This window comes from Dunckerocampus dactyliophorus, chromosome 7, assembly GCF_027744805.1.
Source record: "Dunckerocampus dactyliophorus isolate RoL2022-P2 chromosome 7, RoL_Ddac_1.1, whole genome shotgun sequence".
NCBI lineage: Eukaryota > Metazoa > Chordata > Actinopteri > Syngnathiformes > Syngnathidae > Dunckerocampus > Dunckerocampus dactyliophorus.
The window spans coordinates 32,763,830-32,782,115 of record NC_072825.1 but is presented as its reverse complement, the minus strand read 5'-3'; the positions used below and the strand labels follow the sequence as shown (position 1 = coordinate 32,782,115).

The 18,286-nt window shown below is 42.8% G+C and overlaps 1 protein-coding gene across 4 annotated transcripts in view; it reads left to right on the top strand.

Annotated features, from left to right (window-relative positions):
* The first annotated feature begins 571 nt into the window (after positions 1–571).
* The window catches only part of LOC129185220 (uncharacterized), a 49,699-nt gene continuing 31,984 nt past the window's right edge, over positions 572–18,286 (top strand). For 2 of the 4 annotated variants that reach the window (XM_054782011.1, XM_054782010.1), the window contains exons 1-10: positions 572–637; positions 1,330–1,452; positions 5,355–5,496; positions 6,214–6,406; positions 6,720–6,788; positions 6,929–7,000; positions 13,482–13,587; positions 13,692–13,744; positions 13,885–15,952; positions 18,174–18,224. In XM_054782011.1, coding sequence (XP_054637986.1) covers positions 1,335–1,452; positions 5,355–5,496; positions 6,214–6,406; positions 6,720–6,788; positions 6,929–7,000; positions 13,482–13,587; positions 13,692–13,744; positions 13,885–15,952; positions 18,174–18,224 — 2,872 coding nt within the window. In that variant the 5' untranslated portion in view covers positions 572–637; positions 1,330–1,334. Of the gene's footprint in view, positions 638–1,329; positions 1,453–5,354; positions 5,497–6,213; positions 6,407–6,719; positions 6,789–6,928; positions 7,001–13,481; positions 13,588–13,691; positions 13,745–13,884; positions 15,953–18,173; positions 18,225–18,286 lie in introns of those variants that run through there. The other 2 variants (XM_054782012.1, XM_054782013.1) reach the window with 2 other exon arrangements.

Sequence of the window (18,286 nt, the reverse complement as noted above, 5' to 3'; positions counted from 1 at the left end):
AGACAAGAGGATATGTGAGATTATGAGAAGGGAATAAGGGGAGAAAGGGGGAAAGCGTGAGGCAGCGGGAGGAAGGGGAGAGGAAAAAAGAAAGAAGAAAAAAAAGGAAAGAAAGGCTGTGCATACATACAGTGGGATAGAGAAAAAAAGGGGAATTTAAAAAATTTGCATACCCAGTCCTTATGACTAAGCTCAAGCACACATGTTGTGCAAGGTTAGTCTGAAGACTAACCTTGCATTTAGTGTGAGTGGCTAACAAACTAACAACACACTTAACAACTCACAAGTTCTCACATAAGTCATTGTCCGAGAAGTGTTTCTGGGGAGTAGCAATATGGCGGCCGTGTGGCTTCACAAGTCATAGCCAATGAGCTATCCAGATATATTATACTGATCAGTGGTTTTCCCGCCGTTCACATACCAAATGAGCTCCACTCATTGGCTAACCACCCACGGTCACTGATGGGCTGAGCTGGACGTCAGTCAGCGTCAGCTTCGGGTTCTGATCGGCGATTGGCTGAGCTGGACGTCAGTCAGCGTCGGGTTCTGACCGGTGATTGGCTGAGCTGGAAGTCCCTCTAACAGTGTGGAAGCCATTGTGAGGAAATAGCACAGAGGCACCTAAGTTCATGTGCAGGTAAGTGATAATGCACAATATTTAGGTACAGCGAAATGTATTTGGGGGATTTTAATGTTGTTGGTCTGTAAAACTAAGCAAGGTCCGACACCAACGCGAGGTACCGTGCGTGCTCCTCCAACTAGCACCGATGCCCAGAACGTGCCCACGCTACCTAAAACGATCTATTTTTAAACTAAAATAGTCTGTTTGTTACTGACGGTGTCATCAGGAGAGTTAAGAGACATGCTGTTAACATTTCTGCTAAATTGTTTTAGAACTGTATGACAATGTAAAGTAATGTTTTCCCATACTGTGAGTCTCTAATCTTAACTGTCGTAACACTCAGAGTTTTAGTCATATGGACACGACCAGATAATGTTTGGACATAGATACCCTATTCATTGAATGGGAAAGTGTGTTCAAACTTTTTACTGATTGTGGATATTTTCAAGGTTTTTACAGGTTATTAGTTTCTAACATCAATTATCATTTCATTCTTATGAACATGTTAAACCAGAATCAGAAATACTTTAATAATCCCCTGGGGGAAATGACTTGATGTGTAATGAATGTATTGAAGTGTAAAGGCAGAGTAACATGATTTGCCTTGATATATACTGTAGGTTTGGTAATAGTTGTCCAGAGGACAGACATGTGACATTTTAAACACCCTGACTGAAATGTGTGTTGTTGTTTTAACATTATTAAAGCAAAAATGACAGAAAGAAGGACGAGGAGGAGGAGAAAGAGTCCTGAGCAGGATGCTGTGGATCATGTCCTACAAGGAAGAGACAAACCCTTCCTAGAGGGAACATTTATCAACACATTTAAAGGTAGGTGTTCATCATAGTCTCATTACAGTACCTCTAGTTAAACTAATTAATCAAAATGATCCATACCCTTGCTAATTTTTGTGATTATTTCATTTAGTGATGAAATTTATGCAATGTTTCAAGTTTGTGAATCAGTTATAGGTGAATAACAATTTAAATAATGAAAATGATACAAAATTCAAATAAATCTTCATTTTCGGGGTATATTATTGATGGATTTCCAAAAAATGCCATGTTCAAAATGATTCATACCTTTGTCCATTGTCTTCCTTCAATAGTCAATAGCATAGCCTTTGTTTTTTTATTACTGCTTCGAGACGATTCTTGTATGTGTCCACAAGCTTCCTGCATGTCTCCTGTGGGATGTTGGCCCATTCTTCCTTGGCAAAAGCCTCAAGCTGGGTCAGGTTGGTCAGTTTCCGAGCCATCACTCTGGTCTTCAAGTGATGCCACAAGTTTTTGATGGGATTATGTCAGGACTTTGACTTGGGACGTTGACATCATTGTCCTTGAACCATTTCTTCACTACCTTGGCGGTGTGTTTAGGGTCAATGTCTTGCTGGTACATCCAGTTGTGGCCAAGCTGGAGTTTCTCAGCACATTGCTTCACATTGTCGTCAAAGATCCTGATGTATTCCTCCTTTTTTCATGATTCCTTGGACCTTGACGAGATTCTCTGTGATGCTGGAGGAAAAACATCCCCAGAGCATTATGTTTCCACCTCCATACTTGACAGTGGGCACAGTGTTCTTTGGCCTGTAGGCTTCTCCTTTCTTCCTCCAGGCATATTGAGCATCCATATCAACATTCAAGAGCGTTTTATTGTCATGTGCATGGTAAAACAGCAGTTATACTATGCAATGAAAATCTTATTCTGTTCATTCTCCCAAGAAAAGAAAGAAAACACAAGAAATAAGAACATAAGAAACATAAATACCAATAAATTAAGCAACAAAAACAGAAGACACATTAATACAAATAAATAATACAAATAAATAAATAAATAAAGTGCTATGAGTGTGTGCTTGTGTTGCGTGTGGCGTGTGTGAGTGCTTCGTTGAGAAGCCTGATGGCCTGTGGGTAAAAGCTGTTTGCCAACCTTGTGGTCCTGGACTTCAAACTCCTGTAGCGTCTGCCTGACGGTAGGAGTGTGAATAATGAGTGTTGTGGATGTGTGCTGTCCTTGATGAGGTTGTGTGTTCTGCGTAGGACTCTAGTTTTATAAATGTCTTGCAGTGAGGGGAGGGCTGCCCCAACAATGTTCTGTGAGGTCTTGATCACCCGCTGGAGTGCCTTCCTATCACGTGTTGTACAGTTACCGTACCAAACCGTGATGGAGGCGGTAAGGACACTTTCGATAGTGCATCTGTAGAAGCAACTCAGGATTGTGGTGGACATGCCAAATTTCCTCAGTCTTCTCAGGAAGTACAGTCTCCTTTGGAACTTCTTCATAATTTGTTGGGTGTTGTGAGACCAGGTGAGGTCCTCGCTGATGTGTGTGCCAAGGAACTTGAAGGTTTTCACCCTCTCCACCTCAGTCTCATCAATAAACAGGGGTCTATGCGGCTCCTTTTCCTTTGTTCTTGGGTCGATGATCATCTCTTTCGTCTTATCTGTATTGAGAAGGAGATTGTTAGCACGACACCAAGCTATGAGGTCCGCCACCTCTCTTCTGTATGATGTTTCAACACCACCAGTGATCACTCCGATGACTGTAGTGTCATCCGCAAATTTAATGATGCTGGTGTTGTTCTGGGAGGCCACGCAATCGTAGGTGAAGAGCGTGTAGAGGAGTGGACTCAGCACACACCCCTGTGGGGTCCCAGTGCTCACAATTCTTGAGCTGGATGTGCGATTGTGGACTCTGACTGACTGTGGTCTGCCTGTGAGAAAGTTAAACACCCAGTTACAGAGGGAGGGAGACAGGCCAAGTGTGAGGAGCTTATTTGTGAGTTTGTGGGGGCTGACTGTATTAAAAGCAGAGCTATAGTCTATAAATAGCATTCTGACATATGTGTCTAGAGCCCAGTAGGTGAGAAAGGGCTGTGTGGATGGCAGTGTTGACTGCATCATCCGTGGATGATGCAGTCAACACTGCCATCCACATCTGGCGATATGCAAACTGTAGAGGGTCCACAGTTGCCGCTGGGATGCTCTTTTTGATGTGGGTCATGACTATTCTTTCAAAGCACTTCATAACAATAGGAGTGAGTGCTATAGGGCGATAGTCATTCAAGCAGGTCACGTTGCTCTTCTTGGGTACGGGCACTATGGTGGTGGACTTAAAGCAGGTCGGTACAGATGCTTGTGCAAGCGACAGGTTAAATATGTCGGCAAGCACATCAGCTAGCTCTGATGAGCAAACCCGAAGTGCACGTCCTGAGATGTTGTCTGGCCCTGCTGCTTTTCATGGGTTTGTTTTGTTCAGAACCCTGCGCACATCAGCTGATGTCACCATGAGAGGTGAGTCCTGTGTGCTCCCCAAGTCCAGCCACCCTCTCTGCTCATCAGGAGTTTGGGTGTCAAAGCGGGCATAGAACTCATTCAGCTCATCTGGAAGTGTGGTTTGGCTGGATGTGGCTACGCTACTCCGCTGTCGATAGTCTGTGATGTGCTGGAGCCCCGCCCACATGCGCCGAGGGTCTGAGGTGGAATAGTAGCCCTCCAGCTTCTGTCTGTACTGTCTTTTGGCCTCTCGTATGGCGCTCCTCAGGTCATATCTGGCCTTTTTGTAGTCATCAGCGGTGCCCATGACAAATGCAGTCGAACAAGCACGTAGCTTAGCCCTTACATCACAGTTCATCCACTGTTTTTGGTTAGGGTATTTGCTGTAATACTTGGTGGAATGGCCAAATAACTCCAACTTTATCTCATCAGACCACACAATAGTTGACCAAAAGCTGGGATCTTGCTTCAGATGACGTCTAGAACAGGCCAGGCCAGCGTCCAGATGTTTCTTCCCCTGCACCTCCTCGGTGCAGAACTTGCTTAATGGTGGACTGTGACACCTTGTCCCTCCCTGGTCTAGTGTTTTAATTCGGGCCTTGGTTGAAGTCTGTGGATTCTTGTTGACCTCTCAGCAGATGTTCTGGCAACACTGTTCTGGTGACACTTTACGCTTCCTGCCACGTCCACTGAGGTTATTAGCAGTGTTGAACCTCTTGTGCTTGTTGATGATGCTCTGACCGCTTGCCACAGGGGCATCATACTGCTTGGAAATGGCCTTGTAAGCCTTTCCTTCACTGTGGGGACATGCAAGACCCTGATGGAGGTCCTTGCTGAGCTCCTTCTTCTTGACCATGATGACCACAAACCTGAACACTTTTCCCCTACTGATACTCTTCTGGAAATAAGTCTTATTTAGTTTTTAGATCAGTGTTTAACATTTGGTCAACAATATTAAGGTGTTTTTTGTTCCATTGTGACACCACCTACTGGAGAAACATTACCACATTTGAAATATTGCCAGGGGCATGAATCATTTTGAACATAGCATTTTTTGGCAATCCATCAATAAAATACCCATGAAATAAAGATTTTCTTGAATTTTGTACTGTTGTCATTCTTTCAATTGTTGTTCACATACACTGACACGCAAACTTGAAATAATGCATTCATTTCATCATTAAATGATAAAAATCACAAGAATTAGCAAGGGTATGAATCATTTTGAGCATGACTGCATATATATTTGAAATGAGTAATTATGCTCATCTATGTGTACTACCTGCAGTAGAGACGTGCTCTACTGACAGCGCTGTCTAGACAGCTGCAGCACAACCCTGAGCACTTACGTATTTTAAATATGTTTATATGTTGTTCTTGTTCTTTTTATTGTTACATAAATAGTGTTTGCTTCTTAATAGTTGAGTTTAGGTTCATGTTTTCATTCTTCTCTTCAGGGAGAGGTGTGTTTACACAGGAGTACATTGAACCAAAAAGTTTTGTGGTGGAGTACCGTGGAGTTTTGTCTCTGAGTAAAGGCCACGATGACAAAAACAACAACTATTTGTTTGATTTCAAGTTGAACGGGCAGCACTATTGGTAAGTTTGCTGCTTGTTGACCACTACATGTCCAACTGTACTAAATCTGGGCCACTTCAGGGCTAAAACCATGTTTAAACCCGGACAAAGTGAGGTCTAAACCAAGATACATAAACCTAAATCACATCTAAACATGAATCCTCTCTCATTACAAAAGTACACGTTTAACAAATATGTTTACTTTTACAGCAGTCCTAAAATGTAGTAGAGTAGAATACCTGCATGTACTGATACCTGCTTTGAAAAGTAGTGAAGTAAAAGTACTCATCTTAAAATGTACTTATGAAAAGTAAAAGTACCTAAAATTTGTACTTTGTACTTGTACTTTTGACTTAGTTACAGTCCACCACTCCTTCTAATTACTTTGTTCCAGATGTTTGAAGGCTTGTCTCCATGCAGTTTCTCTTATCATTCATATGCTCTGAAAAACGACCAATGTCAAACTCTGCCAGGGTATGTGAACTTATGAGTACAACTGTACTTGGACATAACAGAATGGATGTGCAACTTATTCAGTCATCTCCCATCGCTCTCAAAATTGTCGATAGTGTGGTAGGCTAAATGACTAGAGCATAGCTTTCTAACAAAACAAAATGCTGTTAATGTTTTACATGAAACTAAGGTTGGAGTACGCTGAGGTTTTATCCCTTATGACATTTTGAATAATTGAATCCTCATGTAAAATTTAAAGTTTTGTCTCGTCTATTTGTCCCACAGCATAGATGCTTTGAAAGAAGATGGAACGCTTGGGCGACTAGTAAATGATGATCACATCAATCCAAACTGCAAAATGAAAAAAATATTGGTAAAAGGAAGGCCACACTTGTGCCTGTTTGCTTTGAAAGAAATATTTCCAGGTGAAGAAATAAGCTATAACTATGGTGATTCCCCTTGGCCATGGCGGTCAAAGGTGAGTTCAGGTTCTTATATTTTCTTATCAGTGTTTGCATCATGTAATACTGTCAACGTTCCACGTTTTGAGTGGTCATGGAGATGTTATTGGTGTTTGAAAAGGCGTGGGCAAGTTTGTCACAGTTAACACCCTAGCTCCTTTCCTTACAAGAAACTGCAGACACCGAGTTGTAATGTTGCTCCTCTTTTGTTGCCACACAGTTCCTATATATGAGCAAACCACAGGCGCCACGTTCACAAACCTTCATACGTGTTGAACGGACATTCATAGACATTTGAAAATGACTTGCATTTCCTCTCTTCATTTGCAGGCACACTGTAAAGAACCACATACAACACAGTCAGAGAAGAAGTTGTCCACCTCAGCACAGGAGCAAAAGGCAAGTTTTCAGAGTTATATTACAGAATCATGACTCCTGCTTTCTGCTTTCTTTGCTGACTATTCAATGACATTTCTGCCATAATCATTTCAGTTTTGAATTTTCTGAGATTTGTGCCTTTTTTTCAACTCTTATTACAGGAACTCGTTGGTAGCACAAGTCGGCCCACGACTGAAGTCACAGCAACTCCTGGTACACTAGAGGATGATGATGTAAGTTGCCTGTATTCTTGTGATGTCAATATTTGCCAACTGTCAAATGTCAACTGCCCTCGAACGCCTCGGGATCCGCCGGGAGGAGCTGGATGAAGTGGCCGGGGAGAGGAAAATCTGGGCCTCCCTGCTTAGGCTGTTGCCCCCGTGGCCCGATCTCGGATTAGCGGTAGAAGATGGATGGAATTTATTGCGATAAGCAATATTATTGCAGCTTTGATACCATTTTTCAACTAATATAATAATAATAATGGTGTAATAATGGAAGTGCACCCTTGTATCTATTTTCTATACCGCTTCTTCCTATTTAGGGTCGCGGGGGAATGCTGGAGCCTATCCCAGCTGACTTCGGGCGACAGGCGGGTACACACTGGACTGGTCGGCAGCCAATCGCAGGGCACATATAGACAAACAACCATTCATACCTATGGGCAATTTAGAGTCGCCAATTAACCTCACCTGTATGTTTTTGGAATGTGGGAGGAAGCCGAAGTACCCGGAGAAGGGAGAATCGAACCCAGGTCTTCCCGATCTCCAGGCTGTTACTGTGTTGGACAACGTGCTAACCACTAGACCACCGTGCGGCCCCCTTAATTCGTTATAAAGATATTTAAGTAAGAATTGTATCATGAAAAAATACATTGTCAAAAATTATCCAAAATATATAATCAAAACAACCAAAAACAAATATTCTGTTTACAAAAAATGCACTTTAATAAAAACTGAACACATCTGAAACAATAAATCAAGTATAAAGTCTCTGCAAACATGCATGTTTTCCCTGTCAATTCGTACCTCCCCTCAAGTGTGTGTAACATTTGTCGAAATGCAGCTTTTCATCTATGTTTAAGGGCTGCGTTTTGGTGATGTAGCGCAGTGGTCCCCAATCCCCGGGCTGTGGGTCATTTGGAACCGGGCCGCCATTATTTCTTTTTTTTATGTTTTATTTTGAAAAGTGGCCAGATTCTCTCTGTTACTGTTCTGTCTCACTTGACGCATGTCCATTGTGGGTGTGCTAACTTTATCTCATGCCGTACAGATAGACGACGACTACTACTGTATTTGTACCATTTTTCTTTCACCTCATATTTGGTTTGAAATGCTGATACTATGTGGGAATGCATAAAGGTAAGTTTGATGACTTATTGAGTGCTAATGTGCACATTTGTCTCAAGTTAATTCATGCTAGCACACTGCCTGTTAGCATCCACGTCAAACAGCCATGTAATCATCTCTCTGGAAACACTTGGCTGGAACTTGAACTGGTGGATGGTGGGTCACCATTCATGTTGTGCTCTTAATTTGATGTTATTCATGTCTTAGTTTTACACAATACTGTACATAATAAATAAGATCAATTAGATTGCTATAAACTAAGTCCCCAACTAATGAACACAATTGGTTCCAGACGACCGTTCTTAAGTTGAATCGTTAAGTCGAATCAAAATTAATATTACCAATAATATAGGTAGTACATGTACGTGTATACATATACAGTATATAAAATAAGTCCCCAACTAATGAACACAATTGGTTCCAGACGACCGTTCTTAAGTCGAATCGTTAAGTCGAATCAAAATTAATATTACCAATAATATAGGTAGTACATGTACGTGTATACATATACAGTATATGCATACTGTATGTATGTAAATATGAGTTTGGATGTAGTAGTAACATTAAACGAGGATAATTAATGAAAAAAACAATAAAAATGATATAATAATACGTAATGATAAATGTTATTTACCTTTAAAGAGGTGTGGTCGAGGACACGTCTTTGGTGGTGGTGGAGGAGGAGGAGGAGGAGATATTGGGGGGGAAAAAAAGGACAAATGGTCGTCGTGGTTAGACTCTTCTAAAAGAGGTAGCGTTCTGTGGGTGGTGTATAATTAAGCAGGGCTATTAAATCTTCATAAACTTTTATCACACGCTCTGTCCGGGTTGTATCATCCAGCTGAAACTTAGCTTTCCTAGCTTTACCGGAAGCTTTCTCTGCCTAGCGTCTGTTAGTCTCATTAGCTCTAAGGCTGCCTCTTGGTCCCATTAGCAGTGTCACAGTGCGCTCTACTGGTCAAGCATGTACAGCAGCAGTATATATAGTGATTGCTAAGCACTACAAGGAAAAATAAAATATAAACCAGTCAGCTTGTGTTCGTATCGGCGAGTGTTCATAAGTTGGGGACCTAGTCTAATGTACGAATTCCGCCCCTCCCCTCAACCCCCGGTCTGCGGGAGATTTGTGGGAACATAAGCCGGTCCGTGGGTCACAAAAGGTTGGGAACCACTGATGTAGCGAAATAGTTACACTGTGAGTGCGCACCATTTGTCATTGTCTCTTTTATATTTCATTTGCTTCATAAACGCGTAGTTTATAGTGTTGGGAAGAGGTTGACAGCCCCTCTGCCTTTTTGGTAGATGTTTTTTCCCCATCTGGGAAAGCAGCAACGGGTTGGAGGTGAAGGAGCGTGTTTGTTGTGTTGCTGTGTTTAGCACAGCATTAAATTGCTTTTAAACACATTTTGTCATTACATTATTACATAATTTATGTTCTGTGGCTCGCCGCGGTCAATTGCTGCAAATCCAAAGCGTTCCTACATGTCCTTCAGCTCTCCCTCTCCTCCTCACGTAGTACGGACCTCTACTTAGTGCCATAGCGTAACAGCGCCAGGTGGCCTAGAGCAGTGTTCTTAACCTTGTTGGAGGTACCGAACCCCACCAATTTCATATGCCCATTCACCGAACCCTTCTTTAGTGAAAAATAAAATATACTTTTTTTTCAAATCCAAGACATAGGTGTTTGTTTTACTGGTGCACAAAATGACAGAGACAGGACGCTGACTCCCATCACGGTCCGTGATACATACGGAGAGGCCAAAAGGCAGTACAGACAGAAGCTGGAGGGCTACTATTCCACCTCAGACCCTCGGCGCATGTGGGCAGGGCTCCAGCACATCACAGACTATCGACAGCGGAGTAGCGTAGCCACGTCCAGCCAAACCACACTTCTAGATGAGCTGAACGAGTTCTATGCCCGCTTTGACACCCAAACTCCTGATGAGCAGAGAGGGTGGCTGGACTTGGGGAGCACACAGGACTCACCTCTCATGGTGACATCAGCTGATGTGCGCAGGGTTCTGAACAAAACAAACCCATGAAAAGCAGCAGGGCCAGACAACATCTCAGGACGTGCACTTCGGGTTTGCTCATCAGAGCTAGCTGATGTGCTTGCCGACATATTTAACCTGTCGCTTGCACAAGCATCTGTACCGACCTGCTTTAAGTCCACCATCTTAGTGCCCATACCCAAGAAGAGCAACGTGACCTGCTTAAATGACTATCGCCCTATAGCACTCACTCCTATTGTTATGAAGTGCTTTGAAAGAATAGTCATGACCCACATCAAAAAGAGCATCCCGGCCACTGTGGACCCTCTACAGTTTGCATATCGCCAGAACCGGTCCACGGATGATGCAGTCAACACTGCCATCCACACAGCCCTCTCTCACCTACAAGGCCAGGACACATATGTCAGAATGCTATTTATAGACTGTAGCTCTGCTTTTAATACAGTCAGCCCCCACAAACTCACAAATAAGCTCCTCACACTTGGCCTGTCACCCCCCCCTCTGTAACTGGGTGTTTAACTTTATAACAGGCAGGCCCCAGTCAGTCAGAGTCCACAATCGCACATCCAGCTCAAGAATTGTGAGCACTGGGACCCCACAGGGGTGTGTGCTGAGTCCGCTCCTCTACACGCTCTTCACCTATGATTGCGTGGCCTCCCAGAACAATACCAGCATCATTACATTTGCGGATGACACTACAGTCATCGGCCTGATCACTGGTGGTGTTGAAACATCATACAGAAGAGAGGTGGCGGACCTCATAGCTTGGTGTCATGATAACAATCTCCTTCTCAATACAGATAAGACTAAAGAGATGATCATTGACCCAAGAACAAGGGAAAAGGAGCCACATAGACCCCTGTTTATTGATTAGACTGAGATGGAGAGGGTGAAAACCTTCAAGTTCCTTGGCACACACATCAGCGAGGACCTCACCTGGTCTCACAACACCCAACAAATTCTGAAGAAGTCCCAAAGGAGACTGTACTTCCTGAGAAGACTGAGGAAATTTGGCATGTCCACCAAAATCCTTTGTTGCTTCTACAGATGCACTATGGAAAGTGTCCTTACCGCCTCCATCACTGTTTGGTACGGTAACTGTACAACACGTGATAGGAAGGCACTCCAGCGCGTGATCAAGACCTCACAGAACATTGTTGGGGCAGCCCTCCCCTCACTGCAAGACATTTATAAAACTAGAGTCCTACGAAGAACACACAACCTCATCAAGGACAGCACACATCCACAACACTCATTATTCACACTCCTACCGTCAGGCAGACGCTACAGGAGTTTGAAGCCCAGGACCACAAGGCTGGCAAACAGCTTTTACCCACAGGCCATCAGGCTTCTCAATGAAGCACTCACACACACCGCACGCAACACACACACTCATAGCACCTTTATTTATTTATTTATTTGTATTATTTATTTGTATTAATGTCTCTTCTGTTGTTGTTGCTTAATTTATTGGTATTTATGTTTCTTATGTTCTTTTTCTTTTCTTTCTTTTCTTGGGAGAATGAACAGAATAAAAATTTCATTGCATAGTATAACTGCCTGTGTGACTACGCATATGACAATAAAACTCTTGAATCTTGAATCCATGCTGTACATATTCGTACAACCACTTTATTTTTTTCGCTCCACATAGTTAGTATGGATTAAAATATTAAGAAGGAAATCACACGACGTACTACCACATCAGTTACACGCTGACTACTTGATGGTGCTTTTCATTTGTACTCGGAACTGGAAAGTCGGAGTGAGAGTGACGTGATCTCTGAGTTAAAAGCGTTCCAGTTGCCAAGTCAGAAAAACGTTACACTATAGCAATATTTTTTATAAATTATTTATTGATTATATAACGTTTACACACAAGGCAGCCATCATTGATTGTTAACTCAGAGGTGGTGTGGATGCTCTGACTTCCAAATTGAACATTCCGACTTCGGGGGGCGTTTCAGTCGGGCGTTTCCGCTAGGAACTCGGAAATTCTGACTTCCAAGTACAAATGGAACGCACCATGAGCGTGCACAATTTTTCGCAGCACTGATTGGCCAAGGCAAGTAATGTTACGTGATTATCTGCAGCCTGTGATGGCTAAGCGGCGGCGTGTCATCACAAATTGACACGATGGGTCCTGTGTGTCTTAACCTCTGTGGTGGAGGCTCCGCTGAACCCCTGGGACTGACTCACTGAACCCCTAGGGTTTGAGCCAACCCAGGTTAAGAACCACTGGACTAGAGGGTTCACTCCCAATACGCAAAGGAACCGAGAGGAGTCAGTCGAGACGGATGCAGCAAAGGTTATGGGGGAGATGTATCCAAAGTCAGATGAGTTCCAAAGCTATGATCCAACGACGTAGCGGCTTTTGTCGATCTTTTTAAAGACATTAGCAAAAGCTTTCACTGTCAAAAATGATAGGTAAATGTAGCGTTAATGTTACTCCCCACTAGTTAATGAATATCTTTTGTTTGCTAATTGCTAATCCAGTGTTTTGGTCAATGAAAACTCATTGTGCATGACAAACTTACTTACTCAAACTTACTAAGCTTCGTCAGCGAACTAACAAGTGCTGGTAGCCTAGGCCTTAAATACAGCAAGAGTGGGCGGAATTGGTGTGCCAATGCCCTCCTCCTATTGGTTCCTTACAGGAGTTGTGGTATAATCCTTTTCTTTCATTAGCACCTTCGAACAAAGGGAAGTGTAGCTCCCTGTAGTTGGGTATGAACGACTCTGACACTGGCTCGTTAGCATCTATTGTTCTGGCTCGGCACTGGCTACACCTCATTTGCATGACTAAGAGCTGTGGGTTTTGGTCTCAGTAACCTGCTGAACACAGGGTCCAAATTAAAACTCAAAACACCATTCCGATTTAATGATGGGTTCTGTTGTTTGACAAAAATAGCTTCCTTTACTCCTCTTTCAAACCATCTGTTTTCTTTGGCCAGCAGCACTTGTTAGTTCGCCGACGAAGCTCTTCAGATGAGGAGCGAAACGTCCGACACCTTCTTCACAGAAGTACAGATGACGTCTCAAGAAGCCTTTCCCTCGCCGTGCAATTAATTGTTTTGTTGCTTATCACGACAGGCCTACAACCAGTATCCCCTTTTTATTAATATTATTATTGTTAATTTTATGTTTTTTAACAATTATAATCCTTGGCTATTGTACAAATTTAAAGTCACAGGGATTGTACTACCACAGTGGCCACTTTATTGTTTTCCTCCTTTAGATGGTTATGTTGTGTTTTTGTACCCTTTCCAATGCAGTATTTGGCAGTGTCTGTATAATGAATAATTCAATTTTCATAATTTGTTTTTTTTACATACATTTTTTTGTCTCCTCAGTGTCTCCATAAAGTTACCTGCTCGGTTGTCAACTCTTTGGACAATTGTGACAAGTGCAGTGGAAGACCCTTGTCCAGTCTAAAATGGATTGGTTTGACATGTCAATGTTAGTATCTATGTCACATCGTTCTCTTCAGTGCAAAGTTATATTATGTTGAACACGTCAGTATCACCATTACTTGTTCATTTTTCATTTCAATGTGCTTTTAGTGTGCTCAAAATCATGGCACAAATCCTGCTTTCTCAAGAGGAATTCATCACTGGTATGTACATTTCCTTCTCTTCCATTTGAAGTGAACATTTGAGTGTCGGATTGTGACTTACACAGCAATATTTTTATTTTTTTTTTCTCATCTTCTTTTGTTTTGTTTTGTTTTGTTTTGTTTTGTTTTTGTCTGTTCAGGATGTTGAACCTGATGACCATGACTCTATAAATAGTAGTGATGGCTGCAGATCAGATGAAGACTATGTGCCTAGCCCGTCAGTCAGTAGTGATGCATCCGATCCTAAAGATCTCTCATGTACCAGCACTGGTGTACCTGCATCAACAACAGATAGTGATGATCTGTCTGTCTGTAAAACTCATCCAAGCCCACTCCATCGTACGGCTCGAGCAGCTAACTTGGTTTCTTCTAAGCAAATTAGGAAGAGAGTGCCACAGCCCATAGACCGCATGAGGGAGGAGGACAGAGATGCCACAACCTCTACTGAATTTGGCATTGAAGAAGACATTGTCCCTGATAGTGAATCTTCTGATGATGATCCAACCACAAGCAATACCCAGAGCCTTACAACAACTTCAACAGATTCACAGGCTCCTAAAGGGTCTTCTTGCACAAAAAAAAATTACTGTTACGTTTGTAAGACACCTCAATCAAAAATTGCTCGTCACCTTAAACAGCACGAAAAAGACGAACCCGATATTGCTGAAGCATTTTTGCACCCAAACAACTCCAAAGAGAGAAAAAAGTTACTTGAAAAGCTGCGGAACAAAGGCAATTATGAACATAATCAAGAAGTTCCCACAAATAATGAGGGCTTCCTGAAAGTAAAAAGAAGATCAAAACAATCAAAAGACTCTGTAAACACCAAAACTTTTGTGCACTGTGCATATTGTAGAGGCATGTTTATCCGTAAAGAGCTGTGGCGCCATTCACGGAGGTGCCCTTTTAAAACAGTCTCAGAATCTGAAGCCACTGCTAAAGCAACATGCTTGGATCGAGCTGATATTGCAGAGTCAACATGTGCCCAAGCAATTTCCCCTGGAGTATGGAAGGTTCTTAAAAATATGAGGCAAGATGAGGTAGCATCTGTCGTTCGAAATGATTTCCTCATACTACAACTGAGTCAGTTTCTCTACAACAAGCATGGAACTGATCCAACAAAATTTGAGTATATGAGACAAAAGGCTCGAGAAATGGGCAGACTGTTGTTGACCTTGAGAAAAACAAACTCTATTTTTAGCTTTGAAGATGCTACAAAACCAAAAAACTTCTATAAAGTCATTGAAGCTGTAAGAACAGTTGCTGGTTATGATGAAGAGAAGACCTGTTATCGCACACCAAGTCTTGCACTGAAATTGGGACACTCGCTCAAGAAGATCGGTGACATTATTCTCTGTAGGGCCATTGCAGCAGAGGATGAACAGATGATCAAAGCAGCAGAGCGATTCATACATCTCTGCACAAAAGAATGGACAGGCCTTGTTTCCCCCTCGGCGCTTGCTACTTTGACCAAATCAAAGTTTCATAAACCATCTACCTTCCCATTCACAGAAGATGTTCAGCTTTTGCACCAGTACCTGGAGAAGAAATCAGCTGAGGCTGTTGAAAGCCTGAAAGAGCAGGAGTCTCCACAGACTTACGCAGAGCTTGCTAGAGTGACTCTTGCTCAAATAATTATCTTCAACAGACGTCGCGCAGGAGAAGTCTCAAAGATGACACTCGAGTCTTTTGAAAGAAGAGATCAGACGGAGCTCCATGAGGACATAGCTGCTCTCCTCTCACATGTTGAGCAAAAGCTAGCCAAGCACTACAGCAGGGTAGAAATTATAGGCAAAAGAGGGCGAAAGGTTGCTGTTTTATTGAGTCCTGAGGTCCTCAAAGCAGCAGAACTTATTGCAGACAAAAGAGACACATGTAATGTGCACAAGGACAATCCCTTCCTGTTTGGACGGCCACGATGCCCCTCCACTAGTTACTTTAGAGGACAGGACTGCATCAGGACGTTTGCACGCATGTGTGGTGCAAAGAATCCTGAATATCTCAGGTCTACACATCTTCACAAGCATGTAGGTGAGGGTGAGCTGGATGATGAAAGTGATGGAGACGATGATGGAAATGATGGCGGCGGTGGACATGACAAGGACAGTGGACATAAGGGTGGTGGAGATGAAGACTGCCATCATGACGGTGGAGTCAACGACAGTGGTGGAGATGACAATGGGTCAGGTCATGCCCTTGGACCAAGGGGTATGTACTAAATATAGTCTAGTATGCATTAATGATGAATTGTGCTGGGAAGACCATATAGAAAAATACTAAATGATGAAAATCAACATGCTGTAGTTTCCTCTTGTTGCGTTAATGGTACCACAAAGGTATGGGATGAGATAAAGTAAAAAAAAAAAAAAAAAAATGCCACTGTAAATAGACCAAACAATGTGCCAAAAGGGGTTTTGTTTTTTGACTACTTTGATTAAGTGTATCATGGGGCCTGTATGAAGAAGGGACTTTAACATACTCAGGATATGTTCATTTTTAAATTTACCGTAAATTTAGTGTGTGTGTGTGTGTGTGCGCGCGCGCGCTTGAGTAAGTAGGTGTGTGTATGAGCGTGCGCGCAGGGGCGTAGGGGTGTGTATGTGCGTAGGAGTGTGTACTGTATGTATGTGCGTGCGTGTGTGCACTTTTATTTATTTATTTATTTATTTTAGTTATTTATTTTGGGGGGGGGGGCATACAGGGGTTTGCTCCGTGGGGTCGGGTGCTGGGTGATACATCTCTGCTGCCCGTGCCTCCACCGGGTGGGTGGAGGGTGTGCCTCCTGCATCCCTTGGGGGGGCGGCCCTGTGTCGGGGGTCGGGCGGGGGTTGGCCTGAGGCGGGCCGGGCCTCAGCTCCCTGGGGGTGTGGGGGGGCGGTGGGCGGGAATTGGCGCTTCCGGCGCGGGCGGGCTTCTTTCCGGTTGTGGAGGCGTCTCTGGGCCTGCCGGTTTGTGGCCCCCGGTACCCGTCTGCCTTTGTGGGGTGTGATCTCTCGCTGGTCTCAGGGGTTGGCAGTCCGCCGGCCCGCTGGCGCCCTGTCCTTGGCTGGGATTACCTCTCTTCGGCCCCTTGCTGGTCTTCCGGGGGGGGGGGGGCCCTCTGGGCTGGCTCTTGGGGCGCTGATCTTTGTGCTGCCTGCCCCTATGGGCCTGGTGACCTTCTGGCGGCCGGGGCCCGGCCTAGCTATTTGGGGCGGGGCTCTCTGGGAGGTGGAGGCGGCCCCTTTCCTTTCCTTTCCTTTCTCAGTGACAATTACACGCCCACACATTTCTGCACCTTTACATATATATGAAGTCTTCCTCACATACAGAGATACCTGTACATATGCACACTCACAGTATATACGTACTTCCCCACATTACTCACTGAGTTAACCAGGGTGTTGTTATGTTGTTGGTTTTATTACAGCGACGGTGATATCAGCAGTATGACTATATATATATATATATATATATATATACATATATATATATATGTATATATATATATATATATATATATATACATATATATATACATATACATATATATATATATATAGGTTATTTTTTTTTTACAATGATGTGCATACAGTACTTTTCATTCTGTTCACTATCATGGATAATCATTTCATTACCACAAATATGTGTGACTGTTTCAATGCGGTATTGTCATTGTGATCATTATCATAGTTCATCATTTCATGACTGCTATTATGTGTGACTGTTTCAATTCAGTGTTGTCATTGTGATCACTATCATAGTTCATCATTTCATGACTGCTATTATGTGTGATTGTCATTGACAGCTGCGTCATTGTGGTTGTTGATATTGTTTTGTCCTTATGTCCCTGTTCGTCTTGATAGTTGTCACAGACATTTATTTGCTGATGTCGTTCTGTATGTTTCTGTTGTTCTGTCACTATTGTTGTTGTTGCTGCTGTTGTCCTTGTCTCTTGTCTCTCTTTTTTTGTTTTTGTCCCCCCCCCCCTCTTCTTCTCTGTCCCCTCCTGCTCCGGTCCGGTCGCTCCAAATGTGCTTTATAACAAGCATCAAGGTCGAATAAATTTTGTATGACAGGGGAAGTGTATATCACACTTCTCCCTGGCAGAGTAAATCTGCAGTAAAATCTGCAGTAAATCAGATCTACAATTCTATCTGCTTTAAAGGCTGGACAGGACAGGTGAAAAAAAAAAAAAAAAAGTAAATAGACCAAACAATGTGCCAAAAGGGGTTTTGCTTTTCGACTACTTTGATTAAGTGTATCATGGGGCCTGTATGAAGAAGGGACTTTAACATACTCAGGATATGTTCATTTTTAAATTTACCGTAACTCTTCATAGGGATCCAGACTGTATCAAAATAAGACAATCATTAGTTACTACTTTGTGAATCAGACTTCAAAAGGATACACATGTAACTAGTGTGGATTATGTTTTATTATTTTATAGGAAAAAGAAAAAGGATGAAATCGACCGAGGATAAGACCAAGGATTCCAAAGGTCAGGTTTGTCTTTTTTTCCCCCTTTAAAAGCTGTAGTAAAGGTTCAGAGGGTTATTACCT